General features: G+C 32.9%; 2 protein-coding genes across 2 annotated transcripts; one reads left to right on the plus strand and one right to left on the minus strand.

Moving 5' to 3' along the window:
* Nucleotides 1-14271: 14271 nt before the first annotated feature.
* On the plus strand, nucleotides 14272-17086 carry LOC124935677. Its single transcript, XM_047476094.1, has 2 exons — nucleotides 14272-15510; nucleotides 16866-17086. The coding sequence occupies exons 1-2, from the start codon at nucleotides 14495-14497 to the stop codon at nucleotides 16894-16896; spliced, it is 1047 nt and encodes a 348-aa protein (XP_047332050.1). The 5' UTR covers nucleotides 14272-14494; the 3' UTR covers nucleotides 16897-17086.
* On the minus strand, nucleotides 16846-22196 carry LOC124935676 (heparanase-like protein 1). The gene is made up of 9 exons (XM_047476093.1): nucleotides 21948-22196; nucleotides 21741-21777; nucleotides 21473-21656; nucleotides 20294-20442; nucleotides 19983-20228; nucleotides 19574-19763; nucleotides 18702-18827; nucleotides 18526-18625; nucleotides 16846-17245 (listed from the first exon to the last, which is right to left on the minus strand). Exons 1-9 carry the CDS (start codon nucleotides 22164-22166, stop codon nucleotides 16847-16849), a joined length of 1650 nt encoding a protein of 549 aa, XP_047332049.1. The 5' UTR covers nucleotides 22167-22196; the 3' UTR covers nucleotide 16846.
* Between the last annotated feature and the right edge of the window lie 637 nt (nucleotides 22197-22833).

Below are 22833 nucleotides of genomic sequence, written 5' to 3' on the forward strand. Positions count from 1 at the left end.
CGAATCGCAGCAAAAGATCCCTCTTGAATGCATCCCACGTCAATGTTACCTTTTGGTTGCGATTACATAGATATGATTCATGCCACGTTCTTGCCTCTTTTGAGACGTGAGTGCGGATAATGTCTAGCTTTGTGACATCATTCGTCTTACTCTCCTTAAAGACTTGCTCGACAAATAAGAGTCAGCCCTCCAAATCAGTCCCATCAAATTCAGGAATAACATTTGTGAGCCGGGTTGGAGGAAGGTAACAAGAAGCAATATTATAGGGTCGGGTGTGTGGATTTTGACCATTATTAAATGCACCTTTTTCAATGGTTGTCAAGCTTTTTCCAGCAGCATACCTTCTGTTCATATTTTGCAGAAAAGCATTGTGTAAGGCAGCCTGTTCGGTAATATGTTGTCGTAGGGCAGTATTCATGGAGGCATATTGTTGGGTCAGCCCTTCGAGTAGGGTCTTAAGATCATCCATCTTTGTTGCTATCGGGTTTCTACCATTTGGAGAATCGCCCAGCTCTGATACCAAGAATGTTACGACTTGTTTCGTAACATGTGTTTTGGGTTCAAGAATCAAGTTCTTGATCTCTAAGACCGGTGGAAATTCTATAATCAAAGGGCAACGGAAGGTTTTGATAGAGAATTTGGGGGGAGGGATAGAAGAACCAAGGGTGCGAAAAGAAAATATTGTTGGTATATATACCAAACAGTCCGTAGTAAATAATAATAGACGAACGGGATCGAATTTCATATCTTCATTATTCCATTCATGGGTCCTTGGGGAATAAAGACCAGCTTTATATAGGTGATGTCTTACCCCATAATATTCGGTTACAACAAATACTAGAAAATAACAGAATTCGGTTTGTAAAATAGAAAACAAAAGCTAAACAAAATATTAATACAACAAAACAGAAATCTGGCCCATGTGCACCATATGACCGAGACCGGGTGCTGAGAATGGTTACTGGAATTTATTCTAGGGTCGATGCCTTGATTTTAGACCGTAACACAATCCAATATTTAGAGAAGGTTAAACATGGGAAAGTGTAAGTTTATGATGAGAAAACTAAGGATGAAGCGGGTTATTAGAAAGTTGACACCATTTCTTAGAATTTGTTGACAGTGAAGGTAAAAAAAATAAAAGTGTAACTATTATTAATAAAGAGGACAATTCTGCATCTAAATCATGTATGACTTCTACCTTATTAACTCATGAAAATATATCACATAACTTGTCAATAAAACATTAAGCCAAAATCAGTTAATATTAAATATTTAAATAAATGGAGAAATTGGGGAAAAAATTAATTTATTGACTTAAAGTTTGATCAACAATATGCTGGATAGACTATAGTTGAGATATTTATTATTGATGACCTTTCATTTAACTTTGTAAAAAAAAAAAAAAGTTGATTTGGTTTTGTCTTTAAATAAATAATAAATATATATATATATATATATATATATATATATATATATATATATATATATAAAATGATGTTACAAATAAATGAAATAAATAAAATATAAAGAAGAAAGAAATTACCAAATACAATGTTGATTCGAGGCATTGATTCGAGGCATGTGTTTAGCACATTTCTCTTAAAACAGTTTCACCGTCTCCTTTGTTGAAGTTTATTACAGATGACTATCTCATAGGGTACAACGAATCTAATAGTAATTCAGCACCGAAATCACTACGTAGCGAACTTGATAAAGTACTTGAATTATTACCGGGTTTTAACCGAAATCACCAAATTCGTTATTAGCAATAAACATGGCTCATTCATCTGTCAATTAATTCATAACTTATTAACATCATTAATGTTGGACATTAAGTATTCAATGTTAGCTAATGAATAGTTGATGAAAAGTCTATTAGCCAATTAACAGGCTAATTAAAGTTAAATGTTTATCATTAACATTAAATATTAATTAAATAATTATAATTTTTAAATTAAATTCACCAATTAAAGTTAAATGTTTATCTAAACAATTAATATTTAATTATAATTTGAATTAAATTTACCGTTAATTCACGTTTGAATTTGTGTGAATTTTATTTGATTTTAATTATTCACAATTTTATTTCTATTCATTAATAGAATTATCTTAATTTCAACCAATTTTAAATGTGTATTTGTTGATCCAACTTATATACTAAAAGTTACTTCCCCAATTTCTTTATTTATTAAAGTATTTAATGTTAACTAGTTTGAAATTTTATTAACATAGTTGACAAATTTTTATTTTGGTTAACAAGGTAGAAGTCCCACATTATTTAGATAAACAATTTATTCTCTATTATAATAGTTACCCTTATACTTCTTTTAAATTCTAAGAAATGTTGCTAGGCCATTAAACTTTTGTTATATTCTTTGATTTCAGTAACTTTTAAATTAGACTCTTGGCACTCCTAAATTTTCTTTCCCATGTTTAACCTTTTCTAGACACTGAATTATCTTCATTTTGTTCAAACACATTTTATTTACCTTAGGTAATAAAATTTACCAACTAAAAAAAAGTGAATAGAAAAACTAAGAGATTTAAAAATAAATAGATTTTTTTCAATAAATATTTAGCATACTTAAATAATTGAACAACTTTCTCGCTAAAGTTAATTTTAATGAGACATTTAAGTAAATTATATATATCTTCATAATCAACTTTACATTACAAATCTCTTTTACTATTTATTTTGGTCATCAATCTTTAATCAACCTCTTATCTCGTGATCCATCTCCTCACATATTTTACAATATACAACATTATTTTTTTATTCTCATTTCGGATAACTAACCATTTTATTTCACATTTATCCACGCCTTAATCAACCTCTCATATTGTGTGACCTTACAAAATTTTATTTCGGTCAAATCAACTATCTCCAATGTTACCAATCTCTTTTACCCTCACTTTGACCCATTAACCCCCCAATCGACCTCTTATAGAGTGACCTTATTTACTTCGATTAACCAAGCATCTCATTCCACATTTTTATCCCATTAATCTCAATCGACCTCTCATTTCGAGACTTACTTTCATTTCGGTCAAACAACCAATCTCCTCACATATTTTACAATAAACAACCTAATTTACTTATCCTTACTTCGACTGAGCAGCCCATCAAATTTCACATTTATCCACCATAATCGGACATCTCATACCGTGACCTTAAACTTTCAATTTGGTACATTATCAATCTCTTTGATCCTCAAATTTTCCCACCAATCCTCAATCGATCTCTTATCGTGTGGCATACTCACTTCGATTAACCAACCATCTCATTCCATATTTTTATTCATCTCAGTTGACCTCTAATCTTGTAACATTGCACTTTCACTTCGGTCAAATCAACAAACAACAAACCATCTCTTTTCATGTCGTGAATGAATGTCATTTACCCAACCACCAATTTCATCGCATATTTTAACTATCCATCCCAATCAACCTCTAATTTTGTGAATGTCATTTACCCACCCACTAATTTAATTGCAAATTTTAATCAATATCATTCGCATTCAACCATCTTCTCATTTCGATAAACCAATGTTTTTATTTTACATTTTAACCATCAATATTTTTTAATAGTTTAAAAATTATGCTTAACTGGATTTGAACCACTAGATCACTTAACATTGTTGATTTATATTTATAATTTTATGTATGGATATATAATTTATATGATTAAAAATTTTAAAAATAGTTATATATATTATATTTGTATTTTAAAAATATTTAATAAATACTTATTATTTTAATATTTAAATTAAATTTGTTTTTTTTAATTTATTAATTTTTCACTAAAATTTATTATATATATATATATAAATTAATTATAATATTTTATTATTATTTTAAATAAATTTTTTAATTATTAATTTTATTTAAATTTATTATTAAAATAAAAAATAAAAAATAAAATAAGAAAAAAGATAACAATCTCTCTTCCATTATATTATATATATATATATATATATATATATATATATATATATATATATATATATTTATGAATTATTATACTATTAATGATGATTTTATAATATTATTGTAAATAAAATTTTAATTATTATTTTATTTATTTAGATTTATTATTAAAATAAAAAAAATGTATTAATATTTTTTTTAATTAAATAAATTTTCATTTTCACTCATTCATATATATTCAAATTAAGTACAACTCTCGATCCGACAACCAGACACTTTAAGCATTAATATATATATATAGATTAGTTACTTAAAAACTTGAACTTATATGGTTAAGAATGTTTAACGTTTATCAAATTTGTTGTTGTTTTAAAATATAAAGTCTTATTAGCCTAGTTAATGGTTGTACTTATTTTGTTAGGTTGCAATTTCAAAACATGAATATAACATTTATAATTTTATTTTTAATCGTTTTAAATATGTAAACGAAATAAACACAAAATATAAACGAATATAGTGAAATGTTTTGCTTCGGCCGTCGTCGTTCGCCGTTGAAGCCGCAGTTCGCCGTTGAAAGTTCTTTGCAGCTCTAGGCCATTGAATATAGTGGAATGGTCGACGGTGCCTCTTCGATTGGTTCTTCGGCGATGAAAAAGAAGAGAAAGTCTTCTCCGCCACCATTATGGTTCACGGCGGAGAAGACCTGGATGAGAAAGAAAATGAATCAAAAATGAAAAAAAAAATTATGACTTTATAGGGTTTTGGGTGCGTCACGCAACTGGAGTTGCGTCACGCAATTGGAGTTGCGTTACGCAAGGGTATAAATGTCATTAAAAAAATAGGGGTTACCAGCGCTATTTAAATTATCCTCTCCCACCTAACGCAATTTGGTCCTGTTATTAGGGTCATTTGCTCAAATTTCCCTTTTTCTAGTAAGGTGATGTGTTAACTTTAAAACTCCCATGTTAAAATTTATGATACCCATCACCAACTTTCAACATATTTTCCCAAAGATTTCTCAACAAATTAAAGAAATCTCTAGCTAATTTTTTTAAAGTAAGACCCAACAAATATTTAATACTCTAGACATGTTCTTGAAACTATTTATATTTATTTGCCCGGCAGCTTGGTCAGGTAAACTAAAAAACATTATTTAAAAAAGGAATAAAAAATAAAATCAAAACATTAATAACTTTGACTAACCATAATTTGCTTGGGTAGGCTAAAATACACCTCTCCAAACAAGGAAAAAATACTTACAAATGGAAAACCTTTTAAAATATAAATAAAAACAATAACTAACTTGACTATGCTGTTGAGCTCTCTTAAGTCTCAACCTAAATTTATCATTAATTTCTTATGGTAAATTGATTTGAAGATAGGTACAAATGTTCAAGCTATACTAAATTTCCAAATTTGACAGCTATATATCCGGTATGCAAATTATTGCGGAAAATATAAGGTGAACACAAATATTCTAATCGTTTTTGTAAGTCAAGACCCTCAAAATCTATTTAGATTCATTTGTCCCACACATAGTTTATAAGGTAAGATAGAAAACAATTTTCCAAAATAAATTATTGAGAAAAAACCTTTGAAAAACAAATAAAACAAAACATAAATAACTTGTCTAGCATGCTAAAACATCTCTTTGAATATGAGATAAGATCTTCTGTTACCATTTGAGGGTGTTCGATCCCTTTGTTCCTCCTCACAAGGGGAGGAGCATTATGGTAATAAAAAAAATATTTTATTACCATAATGCCCCTCCCTTGTGAGGAGGAACAGAGAGAACACCCTCAAATGGTGAAAACGTAACACGTTGTAAATATAAGTTTATGTACTTTACCACTAAACTATGAGTCTCCATTACATTAAATAGTATTGCATAATTGATAGATATTGCTGATTGTATACTTACCTTTGTTGATTCACCACCTAAAATATTTAATTTTATATCTGAAAAAATAATACAAGATATATGAAAATTCATGAATATTTTGTAAATATTATTGTCAATTTAATGTGGCATAGTCAATTCTTATAACAAGAGAAACAACTTATACATGATTCTCACATATTCAAACATTATTGATGATTACAAGTCAAGTCTTTAAAATATGACAAGTTTTTGATACTATTATTAACCACTAAAATTTTAAGGTTCCAATTTAAAATTTAAGATACTCATCAGTCATCACCTAACTTAACATATTTTTCCAAAGATTTCTCAAAAAAATTAAAAAGATCTCAAACGTTCTGCTGACCTATAAGCCCATTTCTCAAAATAATTAAAGAGTTACTAATGCCATATTTCTCTTTTCATTATTAATAAAGATGGAGGTAAAAGATTTCGGTATATGATTATGAAAGAAACAAAATATTCAAGGACACAAAAATAAATCACAAATTATAATTTGAAAAATAGGATTATTCGTGTGCTTGAATGCTAATAAAACTTTGTTTAAGCACACAACGACAACAACATATACAATCGCATTACAATGTCTAAAATATAAGATTCAATTGCCTATAAACATAATTTCATCCCAATTCATTTTCTTATCAAGGGTAACATCATTATTTCATTAAATTAAAACATAAACATTTAAGTAGTGTTGGGTGTGAATGCGATTGAAGTTTGGCTCAGTCATCTTGTTTATCGATTCTGTTGCACCACTATCTCACACAAAGGAGGCAACCCTCTCACTAGCATCCAAACACCACAAAGGAATTTGACATCTACCTCCCACCAAGAGAGTAGTATCTATTTATATTATTAGGTCAAGTCCAATAAGCGGGTTACTAGAGATTGGGCCACAATGTTGGGCCAACCAATACCCAACAATCTCCACCTTTGGCCCAAAACAGTGCAAAACATAATCACGGAATCGCAAGACACATCATCGCCAATTTATTACCACCGAGGCAACAAAGAGAATACCCAAGGTAAACTCGTATCACAAAGACTAGGGGCAAAGGCACAAAGCATGCGGAAATCACAAAGATCAGACGCAAGAGCAAAAAGCATGGGAAAATCACAAAGATCTAATGCAAGAGCACAAAGCATGCGAAAATCACAAAGATCAAACGCAAGAGCACAAAGCATGCAAAATTCACAAAGATCAAACGCAAGAGCACAAAGATCTAATGCAAGAGCACAAAGCATGAGAAAATCACAAAGATCAAATGCAAGAGCACAAAACATGCGAAAATCACAAAGATCAAATGCAAGAGCACAAAGCATGGGAAAATCACAAAGATTGAAGGTAAGATCACAAAGCATGCCATTCCCATAAAAGACGAACCTCAAAGAGTTTTCCCTAAGTCAAAATTTAAAATCCGTTGACACGAAATAATTTTTCAGCAGGTAGACACTTAGTACCCATATCAGCAGGATTAAATTCTGAAGGAATTTTCTCTAACTTAACAATGCCCTTTTCAACAATATCCCGAATGTAATGAAACCTAACATCAATATGTTTAGTTCTATCATGAAAAACAGGATTTTTACATAGTTGAATAGCAGATTGACTATCAGAAAACACAACCACATTTTTGTCAAGAAAACCAATTTCATACAAAACAGCCCTAAGCCAAATTGCTTCCTTAAAGGCTTCAGTGGCAGCTACATACTCAGATTCTGTAGTAGATAAAGCAACAATGGGTTGAAGTTAAGACTTCCAACTTATGCAAGAGCCACACAAAGTAAACACATAGGAAGTAGTAGACTTTCTATTATCCCTATCATTAGCATAATTGGAATCTACATAACCAACTAACTTTGTACCTACAGAACACTTAGAGAAAGTCAAGCCAACATCAACAGTGGTTTTTAGATATCTCAAAAGCCATTTCAAAGCATTTCAATGAGGAATACCAGGGTTAGACATAAATCTACTCAAGCAACTAACTGTATATGCAATATCAGGCCTAGTACTAACCATGAGATACATAACAGACCCTATTGCATTAGAATAAGGCACATTCTTCATTTCAGTTATTTCAGTTTCAGTCTTAGGAGACTGATCCTTACTTAACACAAAGTGGGAAACAAGAGGCACATTCACAGATTTAGCATCAGACATAGAAAATTTACTCAAAATTTTAGCAACATATGCACTTTGATTCAACACAAGAGAAAATTTTGTTCTATCTCTAATGATATTCATGCCCAAAATCTTCTTAGCATCACCTAAGTCTTTCATGTCAAAATTTTCACAAAGCGATTTTTGCACATGCATAACAGACTTCAGACATGGGCTAACAATCAACATGTCATCCACATACAATAAAAAAAATACAGGCACAGAGTCTATATTCTTGAAGTAAAGACAATGATCAGAAGAACTTCTTTTAAACACAAAGATTGCATGCACTTATCAAACTTGATATTCCATTGCCTAGGAGATTGTTTTAAACTATATAAGGCTTTTTTAACAAACAAACATGATTAGACAACTGGGGGTCAACAAACCCCTCAGGTTGATGCATATAAATATTATTATCAAGTTCACCATGTAAGAAAGCAGTAGTAACATCCATTTGCTTCAATTCCCAATCAAAGTGAGCAACTAAAGCAAGCATAATTCTAACAGTAGTGAATTTGACAACAGGAGCGAAAATTTTAGCATAATCTATTCCCTCCTTTTGAGTAAATCCCTTGGCTACTAACCTAGCCTTAATCTAACTTTTTCAGACTCTTGTTTCACCTTATACAACCACTTGCAATCCACTAAGGAGCAATTATGAGGTTTAGGAACAAGTTTCCAAGTATCATTGATTCTTAGGGAATTCATCTCATTATTCATAGCAACAATCCATTCAGTAGAAAACTTAGATCTCAAAGCTTCTTTGTAAGAGTTAGGCTCATTACAGTCTAGGGATTCAAACATGTTAAAAGCAAATTCAGACATATTGCAATCATTCAAATTATCATCCCTAAATCTAGAAGGCATTATAACAGTTCTTCTACTTCTATCCCTAGCAAGTTGATAGTCATGCAAAGCATCAGACAAATCATTTGAATCAGACAAAACATTTGAATCATGCAAATTATCAATATCATGCACATTATCATGCTCCACCTCATTTGGAGCATTCACATTATGTTCAACAGGTTGATCAAAAACTACAGGCACATGCTTCACCTTATTAGGAGCATCATTAACAGGAGTGGGGGACATAGACAAGCAAGGAAAATCATTCTCATTAAAAACAACATCTCTACTTATCACAATCCTAAGCCCAGGTTCACTCCTATCCCAAAGCCTATAACCTTTTACCCCTTCAGGGTAGCCTAAGAACACACATTTCTTGGACCTAGGCTCCAACTTGTCAACCTTCTGATGCACATAGCCAACACAACCAAAAACTTTCAAGTTGCTCAAATCAAGAGGTTTACCTGAAAACACAGATTCAGGACATTTCCCTCCTAAGGGAACACTAGGGGACCTATTTATTAAATAAGCAGCAGTATGCAAAGCATCCCCCCAAAACTTCTTAGACAAACCAGATGACGCTAACATAGCTCTCACCCTCTCTAGAAGTGTCCTGTTCATCCTCTCAGCAACACCATTCTGCTGTGGTGTGTACGGTACAGACCTATGTCTTTTAATACCCCAGGTAACACATAAATCATTCATCTGTTTATTACAGAATTCAAGACCATTATCTGTTCTAAGAGTTTTGATTCTCTTACCTGTTTGATTCTCAATCAAAATCTTCCACTCTTTAAACTTTTCAAAAACATCAGACTTATGTTTTAAAAGTAACACCCAAACTTTCCTAGAATAATCATCAATGATGGACAGAAAATATTGGTTCCCTCCATGTGTAACAACACTAGAAGGACCCCACACATCAGCATGTAAATATTCAAGGATATCAGTACACTTAGACACATTTGGGTAAGAGGAGATGGGAAAACTCACCTTATGTTGTTTTCCTAGCACACATGATTCACAGAAGGGATGGGGGACAATTTATCACTACCAAAGTGACCATCTTTATGCAAAATTTCTAGACCTTTGTTACTCATGTGACCTAATCTATTATGCCAAAGAATAGATTTATCACCAATCACAGAGTTCATAGAGTCACAAGCAGTCTCAGCATGACACACATACAGATTGTTCATCTTTTTAGCAGTAAAGATAACAAGAGACCCACGTAAAATTTTCATAACACATTTCCCCCACTTTCCCTCCAAACCATCATTCTCAAGAGATGCACAAGACAACAAATTATAACGCAAATCAGGAACATGCCTCACATTCTTCAAAGTAAACACAGAGCCACAAGAGAACCTTAGGCATACATCACCTATTCCTAACACTTTGCAATTTTTCGAATTTGCCATAGACACAAAACCATGTTCAATCTCTTTATAGTTGGAAAACAGATCTCTAAATGGAGTCACATGAAAAGTACAACCAGAGTCAATTAGCCAATCAGATTTGCACAAAGAATCAGATAACACAGAGTTTAAGCTAGCATAATCACATAGATTATTAATCATAAAAATATCACCCATAATGCCCTCACAAACAACCACATTAGCATTTTCAGTATGCTGATTTCTCTTAGGCTTAGGACAATCCTTGATAAAATGACCAGACTCATGACAATTATAACACTTTTTAGCACTAGACCTAGACTTAGATCTGCTTTTACTAGCAGGATGAGATTTCTTACCAGAACTCTCATTACTGACATTCTTTTGGGCATTCGACCTACCCTGAGATCTACCCCTCACATGCATGACTTCCCCACCAGACTGTTTACCCCTCTCAGAGTGTCTCAAATCTAACTCCTTACTCTTAAGACCATTGACAACAATATCAAGAGTGACACTGTCTCTACCATACTTAATGACAAACTTCACATCATTAAAAGAATTAGGAATAGCATTCAACAAGACAATAGGGGCATACTCATCAATGTTCTTATCACCACACAACTTAATATCAGAAATAAGTTTAGTGAAAATATCTAGATTATCTTCAATGTCCTTGGACATATCCAATCTAAATTTAAAAAACTTTTCAAGTAAAAACATTTTATTAGGCAGATAAGTTTCAGTATAAAGTTCAGACAATTTATCCCACAAGGTTTTTGCACACTCTAAATTACCAATTTTTCTCATCACAGAATCAGATAAATTCAAGTATATAGAGGCACAAGCATTTTCATTCATTTCACTATTTTTCTCAACGGTATCAGTAACAGCATAAACCTGACTAACAGCTTTAAAACATTTTTTCTGAATCAAAACACATTTCATTTTTTTTTCCAATTGCTAAAATCAGTTTTTCCGTCAAACGGAACCATACCATATTGATTAACACCAGACATGCTATCAAACAAATTAAAAGCAATCAACAATCAATTGGCAGAATTTAATAGGAGGGTTCAAGCTATGATACCTTGCGAAACTTAAAGAAAGTTTCGACTTACCCACCCCGCTCGGGGATTTGCTGCTTCGTCTTCTCAGCAGCGACACGACAGCGGCACGGTAGCGGCACGACAGTGACACGATAGCGGCACGACAGCGGCACGGTAGAGGCACAATAGCGGCACGACGACGGCTTTGATTCTCAACGGTCGCGACAAACGCGACACCGGCAACGGTTGAACAAGACAACAACGACTTCTTCTCCAGAGGCGGCAGCGGCTTTCTTCTTCCTCCAGTAGCAGCAGAAGCAGAGAATAAAAGACGAGGATTAAGGAAGAAACAAGGACAGATCTACGCTTATTGGTGAAGATAACTTATATCCTCCAACCCAATCTCAAACTCCAATTACAAACCCTAAACCCTAGCTCTGATACCACTGTTGGGTGTGAATGCGATTGAAGTTTGGCTCAATCCTCTTGTTTATCGATTCCGTTGCACCACTATCTCACACAAAGGAGGCAACCCTCTCACTAGCATCCAAACACCACAAAGGAATTTGACCTCTACCTCCCACCAAGAGAGTAGTATCTATTTATATTATTAGGTCAAGTCCAATAAGCGGGTTACTAGAGATTGGGCCACAATGTTGGGCCAACCAATACCCAACAAGTAGAAAACAAAATTTAGTGAAAATTACTATAGCACAAATAAACTCAAAAATATGCATAACATTATGATAACAATGAGGCAGTCCGATTCGGGGATCACATTGCCATCCTCATCCCGAATCTATCAATTTTGCCCCGACCGCGACGGGAATTTTAAATATAAATCATCCCTACCTGATCGGGGACGGGATTTTTCCGCAGTGCACCGAAAACCGAAAAACAGTTTAAACATAAAATGTAAATAATAAATATATTTATAGTTATAAATTATTAAAATATCAAATACCAAATAAAAATAACATCTAATAAATACCCAAACAAATAAAAAGATCCAAGCCACCATCAAAATTGCAAAACCTACAAATTTTATGTTCTTGAGGACCGAGATATCCAACCGAGGATCTTCGGTCAGGACTGAGAGGTCCGATTGATAAATCTTAGCCATGACCGAGAGGTTCGACCGATGTTCTTCATCTAAGACCGAGAGGTCAGATCGATGATTTTTACATTCGACCGAGAAGTCAGACCTAAGACCGAGGAGTCTCGCACCCGACCGAGAACTCCCGAACCCAAGACCGATGACTTCCACCCAGGATCGAGGCGTCCAACCGAGAAGTTAGACCTAGGACCGAGGAGTCTCGCACCCGACCGAAAACTCCCAAACCTAGGACCAATGACTTTCACCCAGGACCGAGAGGCCCGACCAAGATTTTTAGCACCCGACCGAGAATTCAAGTTAAGGACCAAGAGGCCTTAGCACTCCGACCGAGAGAGTTCCACACCCCAACCGTGGGACTTCCGCACCCCGATCGAAAGACTTCCACACCCCGACCGAGGATCCTAAACCCGGACCAAGGGATTCCCGACTAGGATCGATGGTTTTTTAGCCCCTACCGATAAAACGAACCCAAGACCTAGAACACCGGTCCTAAGGCCTATTTGGTTCCAATTTTAAAAACTTAAAATTATTTTTGTAATTTTGGAACCTCAAAACATTTTATAAAAATCCTGAAAATTAGAAAATGATTTCAAAATATTTTTGGGAAATATTAAAAAAAAATATTTTGACAAAGGCTCGTTTATGCTTTATTTTTAAACCCTACTGTCTTTTAATACTGATGTTTTTCAGGTATTTTCCTCCCTATCAATCATCACCAATAAGTAGATACCGTTTTTAAAACGGATATGGATGATAAAGCGCGAAAACCCTTTCTTAAGTATCACCAAAATACGAACCGAAAGAAACTCTGGCTAAAATACGTTTGTACATGTATGCCTTTTTATTAATTTTCAAAAATCAATTGGGGACTATTTTTTCAAATAAATAATATTTTTAATTAATTTAAACGACAAATTTTTAAAAAATCAAATTATAATTTGATTACTCCAAATCCAGTGATTATTTAAATTTGAGTCCAAATTAATTAATTTTATAATTAATTTCAAAAACTGTTCGGAATTATTTAAAATCTTTTAAAATAATATTTTATTTTAAAATATTTCTGACACGCAAACCGATGTTGTAATTCTTAAACCTCGAGCTTGTTCTACGACTAAAGTGTTTTCTGGGGGTTACACACATTTATCAAATTTAGTGTTAAATTTAAATTTAAAATATGATTAACTTAACTAGTTAAATGGTTGTACTTGTTATTGTTATAGGTTGTAAGTTCAAAATATACATATAATATTTTTTTTTTATTTTTTTTTTAACCGTTTCAAGTTTATGAGCGAGTCAACTCACGATCCGACCAAGTATTAATTTACGTTCGCGTATGTATATTCAAATTAACCAAACATTTCTATCCGGGCAAACCAAACAAATTCAAACTAAGTATTATTATATAAAAAAATATATATATATGAGTTTGGTCAACTCAAATATATAGGTTTATGTTTTATTTTAGAGTGATTGGGTAATTTTATTTTATAAATTATTATATAATTTATATTTATATATTAATTATTTATTTTAATTTTATAAATATTATTTTTTATAATAATTACTAATAATATTTATATTTAACTGAATTAACTATTAACTTATTATAAATAAAAAAAAAGAAATCTTACACTTCAAAAAGAAAGAGAAAGATCAGTGGACCTTTGAGTTCTTCGAAGCTTATGAGTATCCTATCTCCTATTACGCATATCACAGGTGATCTTTGAATCAAGAACCCTAAATTCATCTCCCACCAGATTCTATGTTGGCTCGAATTTGATGATTGAAGTCTTTTCTCCTCTTTTCTCCGCCTGCCTTCAATTAAGGTTCTTCCCCTGCTATTTTCTTTACCATACCCTTTTCAAAATTTCAATTCATGACTTGACATTATAGTCAGTTGTAAACAATAATTGAAAGGAAATGATCGTGCCCTATGGAAATTGAAGAAATTTTGTGGAGATAAAGTTGAACACCAACTGTTCGACATATTGCTTGGCCTAAAAAGCTGATAGTTTTTTTTATACTCTTTCATAAATTGAAATTTCAATCTATTGTATCCCGATGCTAGCGAGGAAGATACTGTCCACCACCAATTGCGGTGTAGTCTGGAAAGGATTTGTTCGATTTTCTTCTTCGATCAATCATACACATGAAAAAGTAACTCCATTGCCCGTAGGCAATAGCAATAAGATTCATGGAAGTGGATATCACCTCTCACCGTTGTTCTCTCATGGTATACATCAAATGGATGATTGCAAACTTGAGATTGTTGATTCAGATGCTTGGAAGGTTTCTTCTGACATAGCTGAGGCATGGAAAGGAACAAAAAGTTTGTCTGAAAGAATTACCTTCTTTGATGATGAATCAGTAGATGAGGCAACTAATTCTGATCAAACCTCCATTGATTCTCCAGACTTTGATGAGATAGAGGATATGAGAATTCGTGGGAGTCTTTTCTATAAGCTCGAGAGAGATTCCAAGGAGTATGATGAATACACCATTGAATTTCATCGCAGGAATGCTTCCCAAAATAAAAATGACAAGAAAAATGTTAGGGATAAGAAAAGCTTGGAAGGGAAATCGGTTTCTGGATCTGAAAATGGGCAAAAGCTATTAAAGCTTGTTAGGAAAGAAGCTCCACCTCCTTCCATTCATGGAATGGACACCTTTGTTGGAGAAGGGGTGAAGAAGGAAAGAAGAACTTTGACATTTAACCAGATGACAGATCGATACCATGAGCCATTTTGCTTGGACATATTCATATCAAAAGCATCAGTTCGAGCTTGTATTATTCATCGAGAAACTAGTAAAGTGGTCGTGGTGGCACATTCGATTTCAAAGGACATGAAATTTGATTTATCGTCAACCAGGAATAAAACAGCTTGTTTTGCAATAGGAGAGGCTTTAGCACAGAGAGCTTTGGCAGATGATATCCACAATGTGGTTTATACACCAAGGAAAGAGGAGAAATTGGAAGGAAAACTGCAGACCGTTCTTCACTCCATCATTGATAATGGTGTCAATGTGAAGGTGAAGTTAAAGCAATGGAAAATGAAGAAAGCTGCTAGCCATTATGGGTAGGTATTTTCTTTGATAACTCATCTTAATACAGATCTTGATCAAAATTATATGATCTTTATACAATTTTCTTTGATAACTCTTTGGAATATGAAATGGGAGGTTTGGATAATGATAAAATTTTGGTCTGTCATATGTTTTGACAGCTGGATAGTTTGGAAACAAAGAAATTTAGAAGTTGTTGAGAATAAAACACCTTGTAAACACCATTGCGTAGATGATTGGTGTGACTCACAGTTTTCTTCCTTGAGAAGAAATCCTGTAGACTCGAGAGCAAATGTAAAATAGAAACCGCATACTGAGGATTGTGTAAAAATAAATATTGATGTTATGGTTCGTAAAGAAGCTGATTGTTTAGGTATTAGATGAGTGGCTCTTGAAACTAATGCCAGTTTGATAAGATTTAACTGGGACATTCTCGTTTCGATTGGCTAAATCTATTTTGTATAACAGTGAGGTCCCTTCGCTATGCGAGTCGCGATTTTCAGAGTCGTGATATGTATCATTTCTCAAAAAAGAATATTGAAAATACAAATGATTTGTCAAGATATGAGAATATACTATAGTAGGTAGGAACAAGGCTTCTAAAGTTTGTACATAGGAAGGCAAATCAGGTGCCTCATTTTATTGTGACATATATTAGTTAGTGTTTCAAATTTAATTTGTAAACACCATATTTATGCTTAGTATAAGTGTTATTTCTACCCAATAAATGGCCATTTTTTCTTCCCATAAGGTCACTTGGAATAATTCCAATGAAATCCTCTCTTGAAATTTGTTCTATTGTTGCATGGAGTTGAATAAATAAATTCCCTCAGCTTAAAATAATACTTGATTGTAAATTTTGATGATTTGTTGATGTGAGTTGCTTGACATAAACAACAATTCTGAAAGGCGTACACATTTAGATTTTTCAAAATTTATATTATACTTTTGCATTGGAATTTTGCTTACACTCGCATCTTGATCTATCAAGATGAAAAAATATGCAAAGATACTTTGAACTTATTATAATCTAATTCTCTTTGATTTTGTTCTCTTTCTTTTTCAGTTAAATTTTTACTTTTTGAATGCTTTTGCATTCACAAAATTTCTCCTAAAAAATATTTTACCCTTAAAAATATGTGAATCATCGATTCAACATTAGATGAAGAGAAGAGGAGACTGTTTTTAAAATAAATTGTTCAAATTGTTTTATCAACATGAGTGATCTATGTAAAAAAAAATAAAAAATAAAAAAAATAACTGTGCATAATGATAAATTGACAAATGGTCAGAATTGGTTCAATTCCAACTTATAGAAAATATGTTGTTTACAAATTATTATTATAATTATTATACTTGTTTCTTGCAGATTGGAGCATCAAAGTTGGGAAAAACAATGAACTTGATGGACAAAGAAGGAATAGAGATGGGAGAATTTACACTAAATAACAAATGATTCAAACTCGGGATATCTCCTATATTGGTCAGCTCTAGCGGTTGTCCATTTAGCAGCATGGTTTTGCTATGAAGGGAACCATCTTTCGAAGTTAAATGGTACTCTTCTCTCAAGCTTGGTACGTCGGATGCTTTGCTTCCCACCCACGAAAAACTTTTCTTAATTCGGTGAGTGAAAGACGCTCCATCATCATCGCCATAGTTATTTCTCATGTTTAAGCTGATGATGTTCCTCACATTGACGATGAAATCCGTTTGGTGGCTTAGATTGATTAAGAGAAGAGTTATACCCGTCTGTATGCAAACAATTTGAAGTTGTTAGTTATCGTAAACTAGAAACAGGCATATCTATGAATTGATGAAATTCTAAAACATGTAAATTTTGTGTTTGATCTAAATGAATGGAATATTTGCTAAAAAGAAACATAACTAGGAGGGTGCCAATGGTATTCCCATATCAGTCAACTAGAGAATATCAAAACAAATTTTACTTTTTGTCTTGGTGAATGTTTTGTTACCACATTCAATACGATTGTAGAATCGGTCATGTGAAAAATAACAGTACATTACATTCAAGTCACATTCAAGTCATAACATATGCTATCCTGAGTTAATCAATAAAGGAGACAACAAAAGAAAGTCCATCAAAATAAAACTTCTCCACTGTAGCTAGTCTCAAAATCCCAAACAAAATGTTAAACTATTATATATTATGAGATTATAGTCTATAAAGACTTCATTTGGAAACACCATTTAATCCAGTTTTAGTTTTCTCGTCTGGGTGTGGATTCAGAGGAGATTTCTTTTGAAAATATGGTGTATCTGAACTTATTCTAGCTTAAATCCAAAAGTGGCAGTTTGACAATGTTCTAAATGGCGGTAGGTGGTGCGGTAAGTGACTGCCTACTGCCTCGGGTGCCTAGGCTGTGCTTAGGCTGTGCTTAGGCAGTGCTTAGGCAGTACCTAGGCGGTTAAAATGTTTTCTCTATATAAGTATAAATAAATTTAAATATAATCTAGTCATCTCAGGCCTCACATTATCTCTTCTCTTATTATATTTCCTCATAATTGTCAAAGTTTTATGAATATATAAATATTGTTAGGGCTTTTGCTTTGAACAAAGTGTGGAGGTCTTTCATTGATATGCATATATAAATAGTGAATAAATGGAAGGTAAAGAGTCATTTTAAATAAATAGTGAATAAGTGGAAGGTAAGAGTTTTTATTAAATTTTTATATATATATTAATATTAGAAATTAATTAATTAAAAATAATAAATAATTAAATAATTAACGGACCGCCTCATGTATAGGCGGGGCGGTATAGGACCGCCTAAACCGCCATTTAGAACACTACAGTTTGGTAAGAATATAACTAGGAGGATGGAAATGCCCAAAACAAAATGCTCAAGCTGAGGACATACTATAAATTTGTTGACAATATGTTTATGTTAGTTCAAATAAACATATTGTCAACAACTTTTCATAAATATTATATTATTATGCAAATATGATTAGATATTAACGTTTCAAACAGACAGAACATAGTGAAAGAGTCGGGGTGGTTAACTTACCCGTCCTTTTGTGCAATGGGCATAGGAGCGTAAATAGGGAGAAGCAATTGCATTAACCGAAAGAACTTCTTTACCCATTAAGCGATGCCAGAGAAGTGCACTGTAGATCAACAGAACATAACAGAGATAAATATTCAAATCAAGAAATTGAAGAAATTAAGGTTGTGTTATTTTACCTGTAATAATCAGGGTTGGGAATATATGTTTTAATGTCAAGTAGACCATAGTTTGCACCAATTAAAGTCTGTCTGCAGTATACTTTTGTTCCATAAGTAGATGACATCCCAAGCTGGTCCAAGTACCTAATCAATTTCATCAACAAAACAAAATTATTATAATAATCTAATTTTTAACTATAATAGTTCCCATATTAAGGGACACATAAAAATTTACACAAGTTTACAGATTTGAAGACAGAAATTTTTTTAACGAGCCCAATCGGATATCACCACCTTTCGGAAAGTATATCTGGATCTGGGCAAGACTAAGTTTGGATCTTACCCAGATAGGAAAAGAAATATCTCATTTTATAATCTGGATCATAATCTATAAAATAGTGAAATATCCCATTTGAAGACGCTTATAATTTTTTATCTAGATAAAAACAACTTTAAATTTGTATCTAACTAAGTTTAGTTTCCAACCATAATACTGTCTAAATAAGTTTCTGGATCCTAAATTTTAGAATCCAGATGTTTTCAAATGGGATTAATCTGTATACCAAATAACTCCAAAAATGAAACTAATCTGGATCATGATCTAACAAATCATCTTTATACTAAATGAAGCAAAAAAAATCACATTAAAATCTAGAAAATATTCTTATACATCGAAGAAAAATCACTTTCAGTTCCAACTTCGGGGATGATTTTCCAATTGTAACGTAAATATCAGTTTCCAAGAAGGCTCGACGGGCAAAAAGTAATAAGTGGGCAGACATAAAGAAGCAAATATGATTGAGGAGCAAAATAATTTTCATGAATATGATTGATAGAGATGTCAAGTGATCAAAGAATATTCATGAGAGGTGAGACAACAAAGATTTTACCAAAAGCTGTTCACAAAAGTATCAGAGACATTATGAGCGCCATTGTTATATGCTCCTCCAGATTCTCCAACCCAGGCAGATGACCAAGGGCCAGACGTCTCAATAGTTTGTTTCAGATTGGCGAACATTGTTGATGCTCTAGACAAGTGATTCGGATCGAGAATTTTATTCGTTATATTTTTATCAACACCTGAAAAATAAGTCAAACAAATGGCTTAATCTTTCTCCATAGTTTCCTTTGAATTCAACAACATTGAGGTATTGCATGTTTCCTTTTCTGTGCATTTTGATTCATCTGTGAGAATTGTTGTGACTTGTTTTGTAATGGTTTGTTTTTCCACTATAAACGCGACTTTTAATTAGTGAAAAGATTCTCAGTTTTCAAAAAGAAAAAGCATTTTGAACTTACCTGCACCCAAATTGTACATATGATGTGTGAGAAGATTGACAACATTGGGACCTGAAACTTGAAGGAGTTTAGTGTACCATTCCTTATCAAAGAAACCTCCAGGAGCAGCAAGTAGAGGCTTCTTCAGTTGGGAATTATGATTGTTATCGTACAATTCATCTAGAATAGCTTTCAGCTTTATTACATCCTTTCCATACTGTTCTGCACCAACTCTTGCACCAATCCCCTTACCACTCAACTCATTACCTGCAAGAATAAGCAAGGAAATTTATGAAATTGAGAGAGAAAGGTAAAGAGAAAAGAGAACTCACCATATTCCCATGAATCTATCTGATATCCTTTGGAGATTGTGTACTTTATAAAATCATAGGCATTAGTGGAATTCCAATTTCCCACCCAACTTCCTCCTTTTATCGCATGCCTTCCACGCAATGCATTCAACCCAAATGTAATCCGTGCTCTACAACCAACCATATATTCATCACTATTTTAACTCAACATCCATAGTAGGAATTGGAGGAAGTTTCTCAATTGGTTGTTCTACAAGGAATGGATTTTCAGGGTTCTTATATTTTGTTTCAAACTCCTTAAAGGTGGTTATTACATATGTTTTGGTTTTCGTTTACTTTTGATGCTTGGAGGTACTCGCATGTCGAGCATTTTCCTCTATCCTTCTATTTTGGGAAGTTGTGTGGCCATTTCATGTATTAGGATAGAGACAATATCTTTTTGCATAAAAAGAAAACTAAGTCTATTTGGAAAAACTAAGATTTGGAGAGTTTCTCAATTGATTGCTTTTCAAGGAATGGAGTTTCTTAACGTTTTAATTTGCTTTATTGGTAGATAGATTTGAAAACGGTAAGAATAATCATTTTATATCATGTCGTTTGAGCAACAACCACAAAGCCAAAGTCTTACAAAAGCTGCAAGAAAGAGTAAAACAGAGAAAACAAACTAAAACGTTGAAAAACTGAAATTAACTAGCCCTCGGTTCCTCGAGAACATTCACAATTTCTCTTGTCAAGTAGGGGTATCGGGTCCTATCCTTGGTTTTATTGGTAGATAGTTTAATAAACTTTTGATGTTTTGAGTTACTCAAATGTTGACTATTTTCCTCCCCTTTATTCCGAGAATTTTGTAAGTCTTGTTTGGAAGTTTCATTTATTAATTAAAAACAATCTTTTCACACACAAAAAAAAAAAAACATAACTAAGCCTGTTTGGAAACTAGGATATGGCCAAAAAAAAATTTGTATCCCGAATCCCGATCCAATTTAGATTTCGGCGATTTATTTTCACAAACACATTAATTTTAGTTTGGTAAAGAAGTATCTAGATAAGATCTAAATTAATTCTTAGAAAAATTGGAGTTGAATATGGTTGAAACAATCAGGAATTGAAAAACAATAATAACAAAAAAGTTTGATTAAATCATGAATGGAATTGACTGAAATCATAAGTTCACATTAGATCGAATAGTAGTATCATTACCTTGTCTCTTTGAAGAACTGGTTCAACTTATCCCACCTATCCATACTTAAGCATCCTTTCGAAAATCCGAACAATCTACCCGCCATCTTTGTGAATGGTTGGCATGAAGCATTCACATCTCCTATTCCATACAAGACTTGATCTTGTAGAGAACCTCCAATTCTTATTCTCAAAGAATTGAAAGCTGTAAGAAACAAGAGTATGAAACACAATTAGTTCTCTTAAATCTTATGAATGAAAATAAATGTCCATAATCAAGTACACAAACCTAGAACTGCTTTCGCCAAATTGGTGTTAACCAAGTCCTGACAAATTGAGGCATCCATAAAGATGATTGTAAGTGATGTGAAGATGATATTTTTCTTTTAACTAATTGTCATGACCCTCACTTTTTCAATGAGAATCAAACTTGAAACTTACGAAGATGTATATGAAAACCGTTATTTACAAATTTAGCCACAAACAACAGATTTACCAAATTTAACACGGAAGAAGATCCCCATGGGCAATTGTTATAGTTACACTTATCAGAAGGCCACCAGTCTATAGTAGCACAGACAAAACTGTCATCTGTAAAAGCAACCGGCATGGTAGCATTGACTACAATTGCTGCTTCTTCAACATTTTGAGCTAAGATTTCATTATTAGCATAAGCTACTAGAATGAGGAGGATCAAAGGGAGATAAATGCCCATCTTTTAAACCAACACCACTACTAGTGATGAACCAACTTCTTGACTACAACATCATCTACAATAAAATAAGATAAATCAAAATTGATCCAAAGATAAGTTAAAAATGACATCAACCTATACAATAAAATAAATGGGTGGTTCACAGAACTAAAAGGATTTGAATTTCTCAGAAGAAGAAGCTGATTCTCCTCTTTAAAATCAAACTAAATTTACAATTAATAAATAAAATAATGACCTAAAACAGCTAAGCAAATGAGTTTACAGTCCAAGTTGAAGCTGCTGGCATTTTCTTCAAATCTAGAACCGACATTAATGGAAGAAAGATCATTCCTTGATAAAACGCAAGAGAAAGGCTCATAATGGGGTATTCATTAGCTCTATATTAATGTATCAAAAACAGCATAAACATTTGATTCGCGCAAAACCCAGAACGGAAAACAGCAAACCCATGTCTATTACTGGAAATCAGTTAAAACCCAGATGAAAAACTCACCTAATTACTGCATTTGATGCCGATACAGAACCTCAAATATGGATTAAGAAAGAACAGATCGAAACTATTTAAAATGAGCAAAGAAAAAGCCAGAAAGAGTTCATGTGGGTGGGTGGCTTGGCGTTCGAGATGAGAAAGGAAAGTGCCGCTTAGCAGCAAAGACAAACTGGTGGG

This window comes from Impatiens glandulifera, chromosome 4 (genome assembly GCF_907164915.1).
Source record: "Impatiens glandulifera chromosome 4, dImpGla2.1, whole genome shotgun sequence".
Classification (NCBI taxonomy): domain Eukaryota; kingdom Viridiplantae; phylum Streptophyta; class Magnoliopsida; order Ericales; family Balsaminaceae; genus Impatiens; species Impatiens glandulifera.